The 22101-nt window shown below is 42.8% G+C and overlaps 1 protein-coding gene across 6 annotated transcripts in view; it reads left to right on the top strand.

Moving 5' to 3' along the window:
- Positions 1 to 22101, top strand: part of LOC112224859 (semaphorin-5B) — a 289959-nt gene that overhangs the window by 207739 nt on the left and 60119 nt on the right. For all 6 annotated transcript variants that reach the window (XM_042306582.1, XM_042306580.1, XM_042306579.1 and 3 more), the window contains 3 exons: positions 5711 to 5846; positions 6467 to 6677; positions 6912 to 7119. In XM_042306582.1, the coding sequence (XP_042162516.1) occupies positions 5711 to 5846; positions 6467 to 6677; positions 6912 to 7119 (555 nt within the window). The remainder of the gene's footprint in view (positions 1 to 5710; positions 5847 to 6466; positions 6678 to 6911; positions 7120 to 22101) is intronic.

Below are 22101 nucleotides of genomic sequence, written 5' to 3'. Positions count from 1 at the left end.
AGGACAAGTTTGTGAGATGCAGGGTACAGTACTGTAAAAATAGGGGTAGAAGGAGGAGGAAGAACAAAAAACAAAATTGCAAAGTGCAAAGCAGAGTAGTAATTTCTGATCAATTTTGAGCTCCTATGATAGAACATGTTTTCATTCATACAATGATGGAAAAATATGAATATTTTTGTAGATTAAAAATGTACTTCTCTCTGAGAATTGTATGTTTTCAACAAGGTGTTTTCTATTTTTCTGTGTATTGTTTACTGACTGCTTGAGAGTGTATATCATTTTGATCACTTTGTTTATGATTTGAGAGCAGTGTTTGATTTTGAACACAGGTAAAACTGTTTTGAGGCGAATGTTTCATTTTGCAAGAGGAGTCAGAGGTTATGTAAATAGTGCTTGAAGATGAGATTCTGTGTTTAATGTTTTCAGGAAATGGAGCAAGGTTTCAGAAATTGTGTTTTAGCAATTGAGAAAAACTCTAATACCAGAGGGACTCAGGGAACAGGCCAGGCAAATGAGAGGGGGAGAGAGAGAGGGGGGGGATAGAAGAGAGAGAGCGGGGAGATAGAAAGTGAGAGAGAGTTAGAGTTTTTCTAAAAACTTTTTTTTGTACTTAATTATTAACACTAATAATGGCACACTGTGCCTTTTCAGAAATTAAACAACAAATGTGTCATTCCTAATTAAAAATAGATTCAATGAAATAAAAAACAGATATATACTGTACGTTCAACTTATTTCATCAACAAACAATAGTTTCCCCTCCTCCACAAAACATACTGCTCCTTCATAAGCCCACTTCTCCTCAAACAATGAGAGGTCTTTTATAGCCGAGAAGAACTCAAAATCCACTTTTATCCTTTAAAAACACATCTTACATCCTGCCCATATGCCGTGTCTATTTAATGTTTCCTACTCAGAACAATGGACATCTAAGCTTGTCCGAAAATAAAAATGGAACAGCTGACATTTTCTTTTCTGTTGCTCACTGTATTGAAACCCCAAAATAAAAACAGTGTTATGAAAATCTCCCCTACAGCTGTAAACAAAGACTCCAGTACTTCAAAGAGAGGCTTTATCCTCTCACACTCCATAAAACAATGAAACATTGTATCTCTTATGTTACAAAGAGGACATCCATCTCCAACATCTGAGTTAATAACAGATACAAAAGCATTAACTGCAATGATGCCATGCAAAACCCTCCATTGCCCTTTTGTAACGTTGGCTTGTACAATGCTCTCCTTTCTCCTTTGAATGCCTTTCTTTCTGACTCTGGGATACTGGGTCCCTAGTCTTGATATGGGTTGTTTTCATCTTGTACCTTCTTCTTGGGATTATTAAGCATAAACCACTTTTTACTGACAGAGCCTTCATGCAGCTTCCCAGCAGTTGTCCGACAATCCTTTCTGACCTCACCCCCAAATGTTCAGCCACACGTCCTCCATCCATTAAGCTCAGCCATGGCCATTAACTGTTTTACGGTGATGATTTTGCCCTTCACCAGAATCTTGGACAAATGTGGAACAGCTGCAGTTGTACAATCCCATACACCAGAGGTTCCTCCAGCAGCCAATGGACTGACTCCGCTGGAGAACGTCTGAACCTTCCTTATGCTGAAAAACCCTAAGAAGGCCTCTGTAAAATGGAGGTACTCCCTCCCTAGAAATCTGGCTACTATCAACCAGAAATAAAGCCTTCTTTAAACCTAATCCCCTGACCTGCTGTAATACCAGACCTGCCACCCCTCTCCAAACCACATTTTCCGGTCCATAAAGCAAACTTTGAATAAACTGAAACCGGAAAGCATCAGCCCTACTAGCAAGATGTACAAGACCTTGTCCCCCCTCCTCTTTTGACCCAATGATATTTAGCCCAAAGTGAATCTACAATAATCGCCTGTATCTTAGCCATAAGGCCAGATGGTGGCTCTAAACATGACAACCAATGCCACAGTGCAGAGGCAACCATATTGTTAACAATAATAGTGTGCCCACTGTACGCCATCTCCTCATCCTCCCTTCTACCATTTCAATTTTCATCCCCTAGGTACACTTCAAGATACTTTAAACCTCCCTTACACCATTCCAGCCCCCCTGGCAAAGCCAGACCATTTCCCAATCTGTAAAGCACAACTTTTTCCCAATTCACCTTTTACCAGCATAGGCTGAGAGAGGAGTAGGACGAATATCTTCTGAAAGATACACCCCTTCAATGCGACTTCTAATGCTATTTAGCAGTGGCTCTATAGAGATGGCATATAACATTCCTGACAAAGAACACCCCTGCCTAATACCTCTACACACTTTAAAAGGAGCACTCAAGCTACCGTTAACTTTCAATACACTTTCAGTGTCACCATATATCACCCTGATCATGGCAATATAATCAGAGCTGAAAACAAATGCCTCAAAAGTGTGTCATAAGTATTTATGTTCAACTCGGTCAAATGCCTTTTCCTGATCAATTGAAATTAGACCAGCATCAACCCAATAGCCCTAGAAACGTCAAAACAATCCAGAATCGGGGAAATGTTATCCCCTATCTACCTGTCGAGAACACAGTAGGACTGGTCCGTATGATTTGCCCCATCACCTCACTTAGCCTGCTGGATAAAGCCGTGGACAGGATCTTATAATCAGTGCACAATAAAGTCACTGGCCTCCAGTTCTTCACTAGTGTCACCTTTTTTTGGCAGATGGGTGAGGACAGCTCTCCTGCAGCTTATCGGTAGTAACCCTTTGGTCAAACTATCATTAACTACTGCTAGCCAATCCTCTCCTAACATGGCCCAAAAGACTTAAAAAGTCAACGGGAAGCCCATCAATGCTTGGTGCACATCCATTTTCCATGTCTTTTAATGCAATGCATAGCTCCTGCAAAGACAATGGTTGCTCTAGCTCTACCTTCTGCAGCCACCTGTGGGAGCCCATCAAGGAACTGCTGTGTCACTGTTTTATCCTCTTTGTACTCACACTTGTAGAGCATTAAACTCGACTGCCCTCTTTCTAATTTCACTTAGGCTAGTGAGCTCTTGTCCAACAGCTGATTTGAGGCAATGAGTAATTCTTCTTTGTCCATTATTTTTTATCTAAACCAAATAAAAATGTGGATGAGGGATCCATTTCAGAGATTCCCTGAAACTTTCTTCTCACCAATGCCCCCTGTGCTATGATGCCCAACAGGTCTGGCAATGAGGTTTTTTTTCTCTTGAGTGGCTGAGTATGGCCTCAGTCTCCTGTGGTCTCAACCAATGTCAGGAGTTCCACTATTTCAGACTCTAGGACGTTCATTGATCTGGTGATGTCTCTGGTGACATTCATTGTGTACTGAATCTGGATTTTCACCACTGTTGAAGGGATACAAAACTGGCCTTTGAGACATCCACCTCTCCCAGAAAAAACTACAACATTTATAACCTGGCCAGAGAGATGGTGATCTCTCTCAAATGGGCCCATGTGTACGTCTCGTGCCTCCATGTTGGCTCCGCCAAATATCACACAGTTCATATGATACAATAAGGCAATATTGTTACAAGAAGAGGTTCTTTGTGGTTTCTATCTAAATCACTGACTGAGCAGTTAAAGTTCCCAGCAAGAAATAAATAATAATCTTCAGTGTTACATTTCTCAATGGTATTTGGATAGCAACACAGAGACTCACTGACCACGGTGCAGAATCCTAGACTCACTGACCACGGTGCAGAAGTCTCAGACTCACTGACCGCGGTGCAGAAGTCTCAGACTCACTGACCACAGTGCAGAATCCTAGAAACAAGCTGCTGTTAGTCTGCAGGCTGACACACACATACACACACTCTCTCTGTCTCTCTGAAATAGCTGCTGTTCATTCTGCTGCAGGCTGTTTTTACTCCTCATAGTACAGTCAATGAGCCACCTGTTTCCCATCTCCTTTGTTTGTATTGAACTCATTTTGTGGTATCGCTCGCCCCCACGGAACTGACAGTGTTATTGTATTTGACTCATTTTGTGGCATCGGCCACCCCCCAGGGTACTACTGACAGTGTTAATGTATTTTACTCATTTTGTGGCATCGGCCACCCCCCAGGGTACTACTGACAGTGTTAATGTATTTGACTCATTTTGTGGCATCGGCCACCCCCCAGGGTACTACTGACAGTGTTAATGTATTTGACTCATTTTGTGGCATCGGCCACCCCCAGGGTACTACTGACAGTGTTAATGTATTTGACTCATTTTGTGGCATCGGCCACCCCCAGGGTACTACTGACAGTGTTAATGTATTTGACTCATTTTGTGGCATCGGCCACCCCCCAGGGTACTACTGACAGTGTTAATGTATTTGACTCATTTTGTGGCATCGGCCACCCCCCAGGGTACTACTGACAGTGTTAATGTATTTGACTCATTTTGTGGCATCGGCCACCCCCCAGGGTACTACTGACAGTGTTAATGTATTTCTACAGAGCTTAATGGGACCTCCACGATGGTTGCTGGATACACTTATTTAAGAACAATACACTTATATAAGGACAATACACTTACATAAGGACAATACACTTATATAAGGACAATACACTTACATAAGGCATGAATGGAATATAGTATACAAACTGTACTCTGCAAGAACAGAACATAATAAGACCATAACCGATATATAAACTTATATAACAAGAACATATAAGGAGAGTTACTCTATAGGGCTCTATTGTATCGTAGTCCTCACCATCTCTGTGCTACAGTACACCAGCCCAGTTATGAGTGTGCTGGCATCCACACAAAGGAGAGCACAGAGTTTATTGTACAGTAAAGTCTGTTCAGTGTAGAGCACTACTGACACACACACACACACACACACACACACACACACACACACACACACTCACGCACTCGCACGCTCACAAACACAGAGCGGAGTAGAAGTATCTATCCAGAAGAGGATATAAAGTAAGGAAGGCAGTTTAGAAACTCATTACCCAGAATACTATGGTCCTGAGGAGAAGAGGGTTTAACTGGGTTTATTCACCTCATACCGGGGTTGGGGAGGATGTGTGTTTGTGTGTCTGTGTGTGTGTTTACATCCTAATTCACTCATGCCGATTGTGAAGTACCGACACAGCCTCCAGCAGAAATGGATGGTGTGTTAAATGCATCTGTAAAAGATGAGACTTTCAGACAGACGGAGTGATTAATTTGATTAATTTGACCTCTCAGGTAGAGATATATATGGGCAACACTAACTTCTCTCTTCACTGAGTTTGTAACACTGTCTCTCTCTCTCTCTCCCTCACTCTCTCCCTCACTCACCCCCTCACTCTCCCTCTCCCCCTCTCCATCTCCCTCTCTCCCTCTTTCCCTCTCCCTCTCCCCCTCTCTCTCCTCCCCCTTTCTCTCTCTCTCCCTCACTCACTCACTCCCTCACTCTCCCCCTCTCCTCCCCGTTCTCTCTCTCTCTCTCATTCTCCCTCTCCCCCTCTCTCTCCCTCCCTCCCCCTTCTCTCTCTCTCATTCTCTCTCTCCCTTTTCTTCTCTCTTTCTCTCTCTTTCTCTCTCTTTCTCTCCCCCCCTCTCTCTCTCTCCCCTCTCTCTCCTCTCCATTCCCATTTCTCTCCCTCTCCCTTCCCCCTCTCTTTCTCTCTCTCTCTTCCCCCTTCTCTCTCTCTCTCTCTCTCTCTCACACACACTCTCCCTCTGCCTCCCTCCTATCTCTTCTTTCTCTGTCTGTCCTACAGGAACAGTATAGCAGCATCTGCAGTGTGTGCATTTAACCTTAGCTCCATCACCCAGGCCTTCAACGGGCCCTTCCGTTCCCAGGAGAACCCCCGCTCTACCTGGCTGCCCACCCCCAACCCCATCCCCAACTTCCAGGTTAGTGCTGGTCTGGAGAGTAATCCTGCCCACCCTGTGTATCCCCAGAACCAGGATGAAAGGACACTGCATCTAGGAGGCATTTGATATAAGAACTAGGGATCATGCACCACATAGCCCACATCATTTAAGAAATGCAACCGTAGCTTTTTGAAGCAATTCATGTCATCCAGTATTTAATAATGGCATTTAAGGAGCATATTGTTGCTGTTGCGTGCCAGATCCAGAGATGTTGTTTAGCCCAACAACAGTCATTACATTGTAACAGTCATTACATTGTAACAGTCATTACATTGTAACAGTCATTACAATGTAACAGTCATTATCTTGTAGGTGTGAGTAAGTGTGATTACTAAAGGACAAAAGGAGAATGAAATGACCACAGCCTGAGACGTAGTATTCATTTAATCAAAACAATAATGACTGTGAACATGAGGCATTTTTCATTTTCATTATGTGGTTCTTTTCTCTTTCCCTCGCTCTCTTTCCCCTCTTTCTCATGCTCTCTCTCTCTCTCTCTCTCTCTCTCTCTCTCACACTCACTCACTCACTCACTCTCACTAAACCTCTCACTCCTCCCTCCCGCCCGCCTCTCCCACCGCTCCTCCACCCCTCCTCAGTGTGGGACCATAGATGACGACGGCGGTCCTAATGATGGTCTGACGGAGCGCAGCCTCCAGGACGCCCAGCGGCTGTACCTGATGAACGATGTAGTGCAGCCCGTCTCTGTGGACCCCTTGGTCATGCAGGACGATGTGCGCTTCTCCAGGCTGGTGGTGGACATCGTACAGGGTCACGACACCCTCTACCACGTCATGTACATCGGCACGGGTCAGCACAGAGTTCAAATGTCAGGTGTCAAGGTCAATAGGTTAGACCCAATAATCAATCATCAACCAATTAATTCATCAATCAATGCCGGCACCCTTCACTAGCTGTCTATCCAAAGGACGTTCTATTGACCTATTATAGGACCCTGAGTTTTTCCTAACCACATGACCTGACTGTATACAGTACAATCCAACAAATTCTCATCGTCCTCTTCCTCCTCTCTCCTCCAATCAGAATACGGCACCATCCTGAAGGCCCTGGCCACCAACAATAAGAGCCTTCAGGGGTGTTACCTGGAGGAGATCCAGCTCCTCCCCCCTGGGGTGCGGGAGCCAATCCTGAACCTGCAGATCCTTCACAGTGATAGGTCACTGTTTGTAGGACTCAACAACAGAGTTCTGAAGATTCCATTGGAGAGATGCTCCAACTACAAGACTGAGACGTGAGTTTCTTACATTTTTACAATTTGTACAAGTACACAAAAAGCCAAACTGGCCAACAAACCCAAACGTATAGGAGAGTACATGTTAGGAAAAGCTGCAACTTCATGACTGAGACATGAGTTCCTCAAATTGGGGATTATTACACATTCTCTATCACATCTCCGCATTTCAGTATAGTTTCGGTATAGTTTCAGTAAACTTCCATAAAAATGTACAGAGTTTTGTTTATTGCTTACTTGGAAACAACTTGCCTTCCTTTCATATAGCTGAAAACCTATAAACAGGTCTGCATATGTATTTTCCTTAAATGTTATATTTAAAGTAGTTAGTTTAAATATAGCATTTAAAGGTTTTCGGCTATATGAAATGAAGGCAAGTTGTAATTGTATTTGTTTGTAATTGTATCAGTAACTTACTGTATTAATCAACAGTATGATACTGTGTAAACGGAAAACAGTAGATTAGCGTACGATGCACAGTAAAGTACCATACATTTGTTTTACAGCACACCGTAAGACCTTTCTGTAATTTCAACAGTAAAACACCTTAGAATGCACAGTAAAATACCATATATTTTTTACAGTCTTAATTATGATGCATTGTGGGAAAATGTTAGTAGGCGGGGAAGGAGTCTCTGGCTCATGAACATATTTTAAGGTGTGGCTTATAAGAGACTATATTTGTTACACCTGTGGGTGAGAATGCTGTACCCCCACATAACATTGTAATCTACTTTCTTTTAGAAATACTTTAAACCCTGTTTTGAAATTCTACAGTAACTTGCAAGCCAATTGCTGCCAGTGATTTACTCTTATTCCAAATCCAGTAAAATGTTCGGAGCACCAAAAACCTTTTAAACACTAGTGGATGCATGGTATTGTTGTTTCTTACTTATTAACATATTTTCAGATGTGTCTTGTAAGAGTCTATATTTATTGTACCTGTTAGTGAGAGTGCAGTACCAATGTAAGTCATATGTAGTAGTTAAGCTTTTGTTAAGGCTTAAAGTGAATATTATATAAAACACCAAATATCAGTTGGTATGCTTGTAATACATAGTTAAATATTCACTATTAGCAGTTGCTGATTTTATTTTCAATACAATTCAGCAATAAAGTACTGTACTGCTGTTTTGCTATATATTTACTGCAGTATACTGTAAATGATGGTGCATTGCGTAGAAATATTGTGGGAGGAGAAAGAATCACTGCCTCAGTAACATATTTTAAGGCGTGCTTTGGAAGTGGCTATATTTGTTGTTGAGAGTCCTGTACCAATTTAAGTGATATGAGGTAGTAGTTCTCTAACAATTAAATGTATACTGAACAAAGATATAAACGCAACATGCAACAATTTCAAAGATTTTACTGAGTTACAGTTCATATAAGGAAATCAATCACTTTAAATAAATTCATTAGACCCTGATCTATGGATTTCACATGACTGGGCAAGGGCGAAGCCATATGTGGGCATGGGAGGGCAAAGGCCGAGCTAGGCCCAGCCAATCAGAATGAGTTGTTCCCCACAAAAGGGACTCATTACAGACAGAATTCTCCTCAGGTTCATTAGCTGTCAGGATGGTTGGACTCAGACGATCTTGCAGGTGAAGAAGACTGAAGTTTTGTAGTGATTTCGTGTTGTAGTTGTTGATGTAAAGAATATTTGTTGGTCGGTGGTGTGTAATGAAAAGCAAACAGACGCTGCCCTTGACACACTTATGAAATTGCTTATTCCAGTTACTAATAAGCATGCACCCATTAAGAAAATGACTGTAAAAACTGTTAAATCCCCATGGATTGATGAGGAATTGAAAAATTGTATGGTTGAGATGGATGAGGCAAAAGGAATGATTGACAAACTGATTGACAAACATATTGCAAATTGAGAAATCATGTGATTGACAAACATATTGCAAATTGAGAAATCATGTGACTAAACTGAATAAAAAGAAGAAGAAACTACTCTATGAAACAAAGACAAATTACATAAGCAATAATAGTCAAAAGCTTTTGAGCACCATAAATAAAACTTTGGGGGAAAAGGCAAACTCAGCTCCATCATTCATTGAATCGGATGGCTCATTCATCACAAAATCGACTGATATTGACAACTACTTGAATGACCACATCACTCGCGTCGCAAAATAAATGTACGCATACATGTTACTCAATCATTGCACCCACACTGCTCGCACACGTCAGCGAGTGTCTGCGTGGCCAGGCACTAAAATAGAAATTGGTTCTATTTGTGACACTCAACACGCTGCAAGTCCAGCCTCTCCCATTTCCTCATTGGTGTTTAGGAGCATAAACCCATGTGTGGGATTGAAAGATGAACTTAGGTCCACACTCCGGTTGGTTGTAGTAATGCTGTAAAGTTGGTTGCCAACCACAATATAAAGTCCAAAGAAGAAAAAGAAGCTGAAGGAAGGAGGAGAGATGACGAGAAACAAATTTGTTTTACCGTTTTAGCTGTGGATTAATTGTCAGAGTAGAGGACCTTGTGAATTTCAGATAAAACAACCCAATGTTTATATACCAGGACAAATTAGCTAGCAACAGCAAGTGTTTAATGCTTTTTGACCTGTCCCCAAATCAATATAATTGGTTCAGAGTTTGTTTTGATATTTCAACCTGCGTGTCCTGATCGCTTCTGGTGTGGGTGAATAAAATCAACTTGGACACGCGCACGCGTGCGGTTTGGTCAGCATGTTAGGCAACAAATGGTGACACTACACATCGAAGTATATCTGACCAAATTATGAAAGACAAGCATTGTAATTTTGAATTCCGTAAAGTGAGTGTGGAAGAGGTGAAAAAATGATTGTATATCAACCATGTCAAGCCACCGGGGTCTGACATTCTGGATGAAAAATTACTGAGGATAATAGCAGATGATATTCCTATTTTCCATATGTTCAATTCAAGCCCACTAGAAAGTGTGTGCCCACAGGTCTGGAGGGAAGCAAAGGTAATTCTGCTACCTAAGAATAGTAAAGCCCCCTTTACTGGGCCAAATAAAGTGGCGGCAAGTAGCCTAGTGGTTAGAGTGTTAGATTAGTAACTGAAAGGTTGCAAGATCAAATCCCTGAGCTGACAAGGTAAAAATCTGGCGTTCTACCCCTGAACAAGGCAGTTAACCCACTGTTTCTAGGCCGCCATTGTAAATAAGAATGTGTTCTTAACTGACCTGCCTAGTAAAAAAAATAGCTGACCAATCAGCCTGTTACCAACCCTTAGTAAACTTAAGGGAAAATGTGTTTGACCAGATACAATGCTATTTTTACAATAAACAAATTGACAACCAACTTTCAGCACGCTTATAGGAAAGGACATTCAACAAGCACAGCACTTGTAAAATTGACCGATGATTGGCTGAGAGAAATTGATGATAAAAGTATTGTGGGGGTTGTTTTTTTAGACTTCAGTGTGGCTTTTGACATTATTGATCATAGTCTGCTGGTGGAAAAACTTATGTGTTATGACTTTACACCCCCTGCTATATTGTGGGTAAAGAGTTACCTGTCTAACAGAACACAGAGGGTGTTCTTTAATAGAAGCCTCTCCAACATAATCCAGGTAGAATCAGGAATTCCCCAGGGCAGCTGTCTAGATCCTTTACTTTTTTCAACCTTTACTAACGACATGTGTAGTGCTATAATGTGGATAAAGAGTTACCTATCTAACAGAACACAGAGGGTGTTCTTTAATAGAAGCCTCTCCAACATAATCCAGGTAGAATCAGGAATTCCCCAGGTCAGCTGTCTAGATCCTTTACTTTTTTCAACCTTTACTAACGACATGTGTAGTGCTATATTGTGGATAAAGAGTTACCTGTCTAACATAACACAGAGGGTGTTCTTTAATGGAAGCCTCTATAGGACAATAGGCAAGCAGCTTGGTGAGAAGGCAACAACTGTTGGCGCAATTATTAGAAAATGGAGGAAGTTCAAGATGACGGTCAATCACCCTCGGTCTGGGGCTCCATGCTAGATCTCACCTCGTGGGGCATCAACGATCATGAGGAAGGTGAGAGATCAGCCCAGAACTACACGGCAGGACTTGGTCAATGACCCGAAGAGAGCTGGGACCACAGTCTCAAAGAAAACCATTAGTAACACACTACACCGTCATGGATTAAAATCCTGCAGCGTGGTCTGATGAGACAAAAATAGAGCTTTTTGGTCTAAACTCCACTCGCCGTGTTTGGAGGAAGAAGAAGGATGAGTACAACCCCAAGAACACCATCCCAACCGTGAAGCATGGAGATGGAAACATCATTCTTTGGGGATGCTTTTCTTCAAAGGGGACAGGACGACTGCACCGTATTGAGCGGAGGATGGATGGGGCCATGTATCACGAGATCTTGGCCAACAACCTCCTTCCCTCAGTAAGAGCATTGAAGATGGGTCGTTGCTGGGTCTTCCAGCATGACAACGACCCGAAACACACAGCCAGGGCAACTAAGGAGTGGCTCCATAAGAAGCATCTCAAGGTCCTGGAGTGGCCTAGCCAGTCTCCAGACCTGAACCCAATAGAAAATCTTTGGAGGGAGCTGAAAGTCCGTATTGCCCAGCGACAGCCCCGAAACTTGAAGGATCTGGAGGTTTGTATGGAGGAGTGGGCCAAAATCCCTGCTGAAGTGTGTGCAAACCTGGTCAAGAACTGCAGGAAATGTATGATCTCTGTAATTGCAAACAAAGGTTTCTGTACCAAATATTAAGTTCTGCTTTTCTGATGTATCAAATACTAATGTCATGCAATAAAATGCAGATGAATTACTTAAAAATCATGCAATGTGATTTTCTGGATTTTTATTTTAGATTCCGTCTCTCACAGTTGAAGTGTATCTATGATAAAAATTACAGACCTCTACATGCTTTGTAAGTAGGAAAACCTGCAAAATCGGGAGTGTATCAAATACTTGTTCTCCCCACTGCATATCATATATCACTGTATCATCTGCATACATTTGAACTTCAGACCCAGTACAGACAAAAGGCAGATCATTCATGTACAGGCTGAACAGGAGGGGCCCCAGTATTGACCCTTGGGGCACACCCACATCATAGCTAAGAGTGGGCGACAGCTCATTACTCACTCTGACACACTGAGTTCTTCTGCCTTCAAGGTATAATTTCATCCATCTCAAGGCATCGGGGAAAAGTTGAACTTTGACAATATTGTGATGAGAACTTTGTGGTTAACAGTATCAAAAGCCTTCCTTAGGTCCAGAAACACAGCGCCAACAATGCCCCCTTTGTCCATCTTGGACCTCACATTTTCCATAACAAAGCAGTTGGCCATTTCTTTGGAGTGTTTTGCTTTGAAGCCAAGTGTAATGTAGAGTGTAATGTGAAGGAGCTGTTGTTGAGGTGGGCAATCAGTTGTTCTGCTACACATTTTTCAACAACCTTCGACACCACATGTAGTATACTAATGGGCCTGTAGTTACTAACGTCAGCAGGGTCACCCGATTCTACTTCCGGCGCCGACAGAGATGGCCACCTCGCTTCGCGTTCCTAAAACTATGTAGTATTTTGGTTTTTTACGTGTTATTTCTTACATTGGCACCCCAGGTAATCTTGGGTTTTATTACATACAGTCGGGAGGAACTACTGGATATAAGAGCCACGTCAACTCACCATCATTACGACCAGGAATATGACTTTCCTGAAGTGGATCCTCTGTTTTGCCCACCACCCAGCACAATGGATCGGATCCCAGCCGGCGAATCAAAACAACGACGCCGTAAAAGGGGCAGACGAAGTGTTCTTCTGGTCAGGCTCCGGAGACAGGCAGATCACGCACCGCTCCCGAGCATAATACTCGCCAATGTCCAGTCTCTTGACAACAAGGTTGATGAAATCCGAGCAAGGGTAGCATTCCAGAGAGACACAAGAGACTGTAACGTTCTTTGCTTCACGGAAACATGGCTCATAATAACATACAGGAACTGAAGTCCTTCTATTCACCTGACTTAGAATTCCTCACAATCCAATGTCGACCGCATTATCTACCAAAGAGAATTCTCTTCGATTATAATCACAGCCGCATATATTCCCCCCCAAGCAGACACATCGATGGCCCTGAATGAACTTAATTTGACTCTATGTAAACTGGAAACCACATATCCTGAGGCTGCATTCATTGTAGCTGGGCATTTTAAGGCTAATCTGAAAACAAGACTCCCTAAATTCTATCAGCATATCGATTGTGCTACCAGGGCTGGTAAAACCCTGGATCATTGTTATTCTAACTTCCGTGACGCATATAAGGCCCTCCCCCACCCTCCTTTTGGAAAAGCTGACCACGACTCCATTTTGTTGCTGCCTGCCTATAGACAGAGACTAAAACAGGAAGCTCCCACGCTCAAACAAGCTAAGCGTCAGTATAGAGACAAAGTAGAGTCGCAATTCAACGGCTCAGACACAAGAGGCATGTGGCAGGGTCTACAGTCGATCACAGATTACAAAAAGAAAACCAGCCCCGTAGCGGACCAGAACGTTTTGCTCCCAGACAGACTAAACACTTCTTTGCTCTCTTTGAAGACAATACAGTGCCTCTGACACGGCCCGCTACCAAAACCTTCGGACTCTCCTTCACTGCAGCCGACGTGAGGAAAACATTTGAACGTGTCAACCCTCGCAAGGCTGCAGGCCCAGACGGCATCCCCAGCCGTGTCCTCAGAGCATGCGCAGGCCAGCTGTTCCCACATGCTTCAAGAGGGCCACCATTGTTCCTGTTCCCAAGAAAGCTAAGGTAACTGAGCTAAACGACTACCGCCCCGTAGCATTCACTTCCGTCATCATGAAGTGCTTTGAGAGACTAGTCAAGGACCATATCACCTCCACCCTACCTGACACCCTAGACCCACTCCAATGTGCTTACCTCTCAAATAGGTCCACAGACGACGCAATCACAACCACACTGCACACTGCCCTAACCCATCTGGACAAGAGGAATACCTATGTGAGAATGCTGGTCATCGACTACAGCTCAGCATTTTACAACATAGTACCCTCCAAACTCGTCATCAAGCTTGAGACCACCCCACCCTATGCAACTGGGTACTGGACTTCCTGATGGGCTGCCCCCAGGTGGCGGGGGTAGGTAACAACATCCTCAACACTGGGGCCCCACAAGGGTGCATTCTGAGCCCGCTCCTGTACACCCTGTTCATCCACGACTGCGTGGCCATGCACACCTCCAACTCAATCATCAAGTTTGCAGACGACACTATAGTGGTAGGCTTGATTACCAACAACGACGAGATGGCCTACAAGGAGGAGGTGAGGGCCCTTGGAGTGTGGTGTCAGGCGTACACATCACGGACAAACTGAATTGTTCCACCCACACAGACAGCGTGGTGAAGAATGCGCAGCAGCGCCTCTTCAACCGCAGGAGGCTGAAGAAATTTGTCTTGTCACCAAAAGCACTCACAAACTTTTACAGATGCACAATCGAGAGCATCCTGTCGGGCTGTATCACCGCCTGGTACGGCAACTGCTCCGCACACAACCGTAAGGCTCTACAGAGGGTAGTGAGGTCTGCACAACGCATCCCCAGGGCGAAACTACCTGCCCTCCAGGACACCTACACCACCCGATGTCACAGGAAGGCCATAAAGTAAAAAATGTATCACTAGCCACTTTAAACAATGCTACTATATATAATGTTTATATACCCTACATTACTCATCTCATATGTATATACTTTACTCTATACCATCTACTGCATCTTGCCATCTTTATGTAATACATGTATCACTAGCCACTTTAAACAATGCCACTTTATATAATGTTTACATACCATACATTACCCATCTCATATGTATATACTGTACTCTATACCATCTACTGCATCTTGCCTATGCCGTTCTGTACCATCACTCATTCATATATTTTTATGTACATATTCTTCATCCCATAACACTTGGTAGTTGTCGCATAAGGTAGTTGTTGTGAAATTGTTAGGTTAGATTACTCTATTACTGCATTGTCGGAACTAGAAGCACAAGCATTTCGCTACACTCGCATTAACATCTGCTAACCATGTGTATGTGACAAATAAAATTTGATTTGATTTGATTTAAAGATGGACCAACTTCCAGACCCTTGGAAACACCCCCTGACCAATAGATATATTGGCGACCTTAGTAATGGGGCCAGTGAGTGACTCTGTAGTTTTTAAGAAAGGTAGAGTCCAGCCCAAACACATATTTGGCTTTAGAGTTCTTTAGTGAGCTAATCACCTTGTTCACCTATGACTCAGAAACCTCCCTTATGAGGAAGACAGGTTGAGTGTCATTCACTAGCACTGAGCCCAAGAAACCAGTGGAGGAGTTCTGTGTCAGTACCCTGAAGGCTATTGCTATTTCGACTGCATCCTGTGTTAGATTGTCATTCACCATGATTTCTAGTCTTTTTGCAGTGTTTTTGCAGGTCTTTCCGTGTTAACTTTTTTAGATTCTCCCAGATCAGTTTAGAAGTTCCCTTTGCTTCACCAATTATGTTAATAAAAAAGTTTGCCTTGGCCCGTCTGGTTTCTTTCATCACCTTATTTCTCAACATGGTCAACCTACATCTGTCATGCTCTAATTTGGACTTCAGGGAGGTTTTTAGAGCATGATCTCGTTCTTTCATCAGTTTCCAGATTTCTCCATTTAGCCAAGGAAGAGTGCTCCTTTGGCCAGGTTTGGATTTGATTTTCTTTTGGAAGCCATTTATAGTAGTCTGGATTGTGGATAGAAAAACCTATCAGCTTCCACATCTGTATAGGACAAGAGATAATTCCAGTTAATTCCCTTAATTGCGTTTTCAAAATAATTTAATTCACTCTTAGGTAATCTAAGTTGATCAGGCTTTCTAACAGTAGAGAGGTTAAACCTGTTCTTAGAAAGCTTTCTGACTACAAGTGTCAGATTATGATCAGACAGCCCAGTAATCATATTGAATGATTTAGTCACTCTCTGGTTTATTACTGAACACCAGATCAATCTGTGTTTTAGAGCAACAAGTCACCCTGGTAGGCCCTTTAACTAGCTGTGTAAGGTCAAATGTATTAGTGATCCGTTTGAGAGTTTTCCTACAAGACCTGTCTTCATAATTAATGTTAAAATCTCCCATTAACATGACCTCTTTCCCAAAATGACATTCCCTAAGCATGTTATTAAACTGATCAAAAAACACACATTTGGTGGAAAGTGGTCTATACATTCCAATAAGGGTAAGAGACATTTGGAGAGACAGTGTAACGTTCAGGCCAATACAGTCTAGTTCATTATCACATGACCACACAATTTGTTTACATCGGATATGTTCTTTAACGTAAATCATCACACCCCCTCCTCTTCCTTCAATCCTGTCTCTCCTGAAGACTTGTAGCCAGGCACAATCAAAGCAGCATATGGAGAGTTTTTATGGAACCATGTCTCTGAAAGGCAGAGGAAGTCAAGGTTGGAGCCTGTGAGAAGATGTTGAATTTGATCACTTTTTGGAATGACACTACGAATGTTATAGTGCCCCCCTAGTAGTCCCTTGGGCTTAGCTCATGGGTCCCAGATGACTTGAGAATGAATGCCACATTGAAAAAAAGTAAAATCTTCGGTGTTTTCTGACGGCTGGGTTTGGGACGTTTTGATTAGGGGCAGAGTCAGGGATCGCGTATAGTGACTTGGATATGTTTGGAGAGTCAAATTCCATTTTGGAGCCGAGTGACTCAAGAGAAACCATGGGACCAGAGCACTCACCCACTTCCGCAGCAGCGACAATCAGTGGCAATCCTCTACTTTCCACTCCGGTGATCAGCGCTGGCTCGGTGATGTTAGGCCCAGGGTTGAATTGCACATCCCCGGGAAGCAGGAGGGTAGTGGATTGGTAGTTTAACCGTTTCCGATAAATGTTGGACCTGTGTTTGTTACTCCTAGACGGTTCAGTGGAATAGGGAGCGAGGTAGACTTGGCCATTATTCAGAACATTATGGTATGCTGCGTACTGTCCGCTCCTGTGTAACAGTGAACCAATGTGCTTGGTATTGTAATTCTCCGGCAGTAGATTGATTGTGTCATCCCAGCAAGGACGCACTGAGATTATCAGTAGAGCAGCTACATAACTGCTAATCGTGACAATGTACTGGAGATAAAACACACAATTGCGCTTTAAATCTTTGCATGAGTTATTTAGCTGGGGTCAGCGTACACCTGTTAAAGATAAAATAACAGCATCTGTAGGAAAAGCGGCACCACCCTCCCTTTCGTCTGCCATCATCCACATCGATCTTTTGCCTTCTTCTAATGCCTCTTAAGGGGAATGTAATCTAAAAGTAACTGAATGTTATTAGATTACGTTACTGAGTTTGAGTAATCCAAACGTTACGTTACTGATTACAGTTTTTGACAGGTAACTAGTAACTGTAACAGATTACAATTTAGAAAGTAACCTACCCAACCCTGATAAAATGCATGTCAATCTCTCCTGGGTCAAAGGGGAGGAGAGACTGACTTCATCACTACTTGTATTTATGAGAGGTATTGACGTGTTGAATGCACCGAGCTGTCTGTTTGAACTTCTGCCGCACAGCTCCGACACCTATGCAAACCCCACAAGACATGCCAGGAGGTCTCTTCACAGTCCCCAAGTCCAGAACAAACTATGGGAGGCGCACAGTACTACATAGAGAAATGTTTAGGTACCCTTCCCCCGATCAGTGCCTCAACACAATCCTGTCTCGGAGCTCTACTGACAATTCCTTCGACCTCATGGCTTGGTTTTTGCTCTGACATGCACTGTCAACTGTGGGACCTTATATAGACAGGTGTGTTCCTTTCCAAATCATGTCCAGTCAATTGAATTTACCACAGGTGGACTCCAATGAAGTTGTGGAATCATCTCAAGGATGATCAATGGAAAATGGATGCACCAGCTCAATTTCAAGTCTCATAGCAAAGGGTCTGAATATGTAAATAAGGTATTTCTGTTTTTAATTTTAATAAATGTGCAAACATTTTAAAAACCTGTTTTCGATTGGTCATTATTGGGTATTGCATATAGATTGATGAGGATTTAGAATTTTTAAAATCCATTTTAGAATAAGGCTGTAACATTACAAAATGTGGAAAATGTAAAATGTAATACTTTCAGAAGGCACTGTATCATAAGATATGTTGTTGTAATTGTAATTACTTGGAGACCAATGTTTCCTTAACTACAACAACATTTGTATTAATGGTTACAGAAACGTTTTACTTGCTATGACTGTGATTTGAGCTTTTGTTTTATCAACGTTGATTGAATGCAACTTGCTAAGGACAAGAGTGCCTGCTAAATTAGTAATTCCATGCATGGGTAATTCCAGGAATTTACTGTAAATTAGATTACAGAAAAATGTTAGTACTGTAAAATGGATTACCGTAAATGGGATTACAGTAGCTGTACTATAAAATCAATTACAGTAACTTACTGGCCAATTGCTGCCAGAAACTTACTGTACATTTCACAGGAAATGTTTTACAGTGAACTCTGTTTGTCAGGCCTTAAGCATTTCATTAATGCTTTTAATCAACTCTCTCTGCCTGCTGGATGTGGGGACAACAATCCCTCAAAGTCAGCCTGTTTTTTTGGGCCAAAGTAAAGCTGCATCCATGCTTTGTCAGCTCGCTGTGCAATAACGTGTGCTGAGGTGCATGAAGGGCAACTTACTGTATGAGAGATTGTTTTGTGTGTGTGTGGAGGGGCTCATGCATATGATGAGTCAGCATGCTATTTCTTAACCCACTTTCTCCGTCACATGTCACCGACAGTAATACACACGCACGCATACACACACAGATGCACACGCACTCATCTTCGTCGGGTACATCAGTGAACACTAAACAAGGTGGGATTGAGAAGATGTGAGAGCAGAGCGGGAGCGGAAGCCTCGGTAGCCAGGCCTATTTAAAACACAGTGGGGAAGCCTCGGTAGCCAGGCCTATTTAAAACCCAGTGGGGAAGCCTCGGTAGCCAGGCCTATTTAAAACACAGTGTGGAAGCCTTGGTAGCCAGGCCTATTTAAAACCCAGTGGGGAAGCCTCGGTAGCCAGGCCTATTTAAAACACAGTGGGAAGCCTCGGTAGCCAGGCCTATTTAAAACACAGTGGGGAAGCCTCGGTAGCCAGGCCTATTTAAAACCCAGTGGGGAAGCCTCGGTAGCCAGGCCTATTTAAAACACAGTGTGGAAGCCTAGGTAGCCAGGCCTATTTAAAACACAGTGGGGAAGCCTCGGTAGCCAGGCCTATTTAAAACACAGTGTGGAAGCCTCGGTAGCCAGGCCTATTTAAAACACAGTGGGGAAGCCTCGGTAGCCAGGCCTATTTAAAACACAGTGGGGAAGCCTCGGTAGCCAGGCCTATTTAAAACACAGTGGGGAAGCCTCAGTAGCCAGGCCTATTTAAAACACAGTGGGGAAGCCTCGGTAGCCAGGCCTATTTAAAACACAGTGGGGAAGCCTCGGTAGCCAGGCCTATTTAAAACACAGTGGGGAAGCCTCGGTAGCCAGGCCTATTTAAACACAGTGGGGAAGCCTCGGTAGCCAGGCCTATTTAAAACACAGTGGGGAAGCCTCGGTAGCCAGGCCTATTTAAAACACAGTGGGGAAGCCTCGGTAGCCAGGCCTATTTAAAACACAGTGGGGAAGCCTCGGTAGCCAGGCCTATTTAAAACACAGTGGGGAAGCCTAGGTAGCCAGGCCTATTTAAAAGTATGGTGGAAAAATCACACAGGGCTTCAAGGGCACACCAGGGAAACACTGTCCTTTATCCTACCACCTCATATCTTCCAGCCTCAGTAGCAGTCACAGTTGGTATTCAGTACACACAGACTCAGTAGCACCGACAGTCAGTAGTCAGGAGACAGAGAGATTGTCCATGCAGGAACATCAGTATGACAGCTAATGTTGGATCAGGACATGCAGGAAAGTGGAAAGGACAGATGCCTATTACACATTATTATATTTTAGCATAGGCTCTCAGTTAAATCTCATGCACTGAATGTGCATGCACAACGCACATGTTTCACAGAGAACAATGTTCTACCGGAAGCCTATACAGTTGGTTTCTGACTTTTATTGAAAGAGGACAATAATCACTCACTCTCTCTCTCGCTCCTATTCTGCCACTGTGTAGTCTCTTTTTCGGGCCAAATAGCATTGTAGTTTGCGCTGTTTTTTTGTTAATTACTTGACACACTGGAAAGAATTATCCTTTTGTTTTCTCATAATTTCATTGGGTCTAATTGTGTTGCTGTCCTGGGGCTCTGTTTGTGTTTGTGAACAGAGCCCCAGGACCAGTTGCTTAGGGGACTCTTCTCCAGGATAATCTCTCTGTAGTTGATGGCTTTGTAATGGAAGGTTTGGGAATCGCTTCCTTTTAGGTGGTTATAGAATTGAACGGCTCTTTTCTGGATTTGAATCATTAGCAGGTATCGGCCTAATTCTGCTCTGCATGCATTATTTGGTGTTCTACATTGTACACAGAGGATATTTTTGCAGAATTCTGCATGCAGAGTCTCAATTTGGTGTTTGTCCAATTTTGTGAATTCTTTGTTGGTGTGCGGACCCCAGACCTCACAACTGTAAAGGGAAATGGGTTCTATAACTGATTTAGATCATTTTAACCAGATCCTAATTCATACGTCAAATTTGATGTTCCTTTTGATGGCGTAGAAGGCCCTTCTGGCCTTGTCTCTCAGATCGTTCACAGCTTTGTGAAAGTTACCTATGACACTGATGTTTAGACAGAGGTACGTGTTTTGTGTGTGCTCTAGGGTAATGTTGTCTAGATGGAATTTGTATTTGTGGACCTGGCAACTGGACATTTTTTTTAAATATTATTTTTGTCTTACTGAGATTTACTGTCAGGGCCCATTTCTGACAGAATCTGTGCAGAAGATCTAGGTGCTGCTGTCGGCCCTTCTTGGTTGGGGACAGAAGCACCAGATCATCAGTAAACAGTAGACATTTGACTTCAGATTCTAGTAGGGTGATGCCGGGTGCTGCAGACTGTTCTAGTGACCTCACCAATTTGTTAATATATAAGTTGAAGAGGGTGGTGCTCAAGCTGCATCCCTGTCTCACCCCACGGCCCTGTGGAAAGAAATGGGTGTTTTTGCCAATTTTAACCGCACACTTCTTGTTTGTGTACATGGATTGTATAATGTCTTATGTTTTTCCCCCAAGACTGCTTTCCATTCATTTGAATAGCAGACCCTCATGCCAAATTGAGTCAAAAGTTGTTGTTTTAAATCAACCAAGCATGAGAAGACTTTTCCTTTGATTTGTTTGTCAATTAGAGTGTGCAGTTAGGGTACATCGCTTTCACTGAGGAAATGTATGAGTCTGCAGTTATTGATAAAGCAGAGGATTTTCCCATGGTTGCTGTTGATGCATATCCCACAGTAGTTATTGGTGTCAAATTTGGATTGGGGTGATCAGTCCTTGGTTTCAAATATTGGGGAAGATGCCAGAGCTGAGAATGATGTTAAATAGTTTAAGTATAGCCAATTGGAATTCATTTAATTTAGGATACCATCAACACCGCAGGCCTTTTGGGGTTGGAGAGTTTGTATTTTGTCCTGTAGTTCATTAAATGTAATTGGAGAATCTACTGGGTTCTGGTTCTTTAATAGTTGATTCTACGATTTATATTTGATCATGGATGTGTTTTTGCTGTTTTTTCTTTGTTCTTTGTTATAAGAGCCAACAATATTGTTTTGGATAGATAATTCTTCATGTTGTTTTTTGTTTAGTGTGTTCACATTTTCTCATAGGTGGTTAGATTCTATGGATTCTTCAGTTACAGTGAGCTGATTTCTGACGTACTGTTCCTTCTTTTTCCGTAGGTTATTTCTGTATTGTTTTAGATATACACCATAGCGAAGGCGTAGGCTCAGGTTTCCTCGGTCTCTATGTTTTTGGTTGGATACTTAGGTTCACACCTTAAGTATT

This window comes from Oncorhynchus tshawytscha, linkage group LG26, assembly GCF_018296145.1.
Source record: "Oncorhynchus tshawytscha isolate Ot180627B linkage group LG26, Otsh_v2.0, whole genome shotgun sequence".
Taxonomy (NCBI): Eukaryota; Metazoa; Chordata; class Actinopteri; order Salmoniformes; family Salmonidae; genus Oncorhynchus; species Oncorhynchus tshawytscha.
The sequence above is the reverse complement of the archived record's forward strand: the minus strand, read 5'-3'. Positions and strand labels throughout refer to the sequence as shown.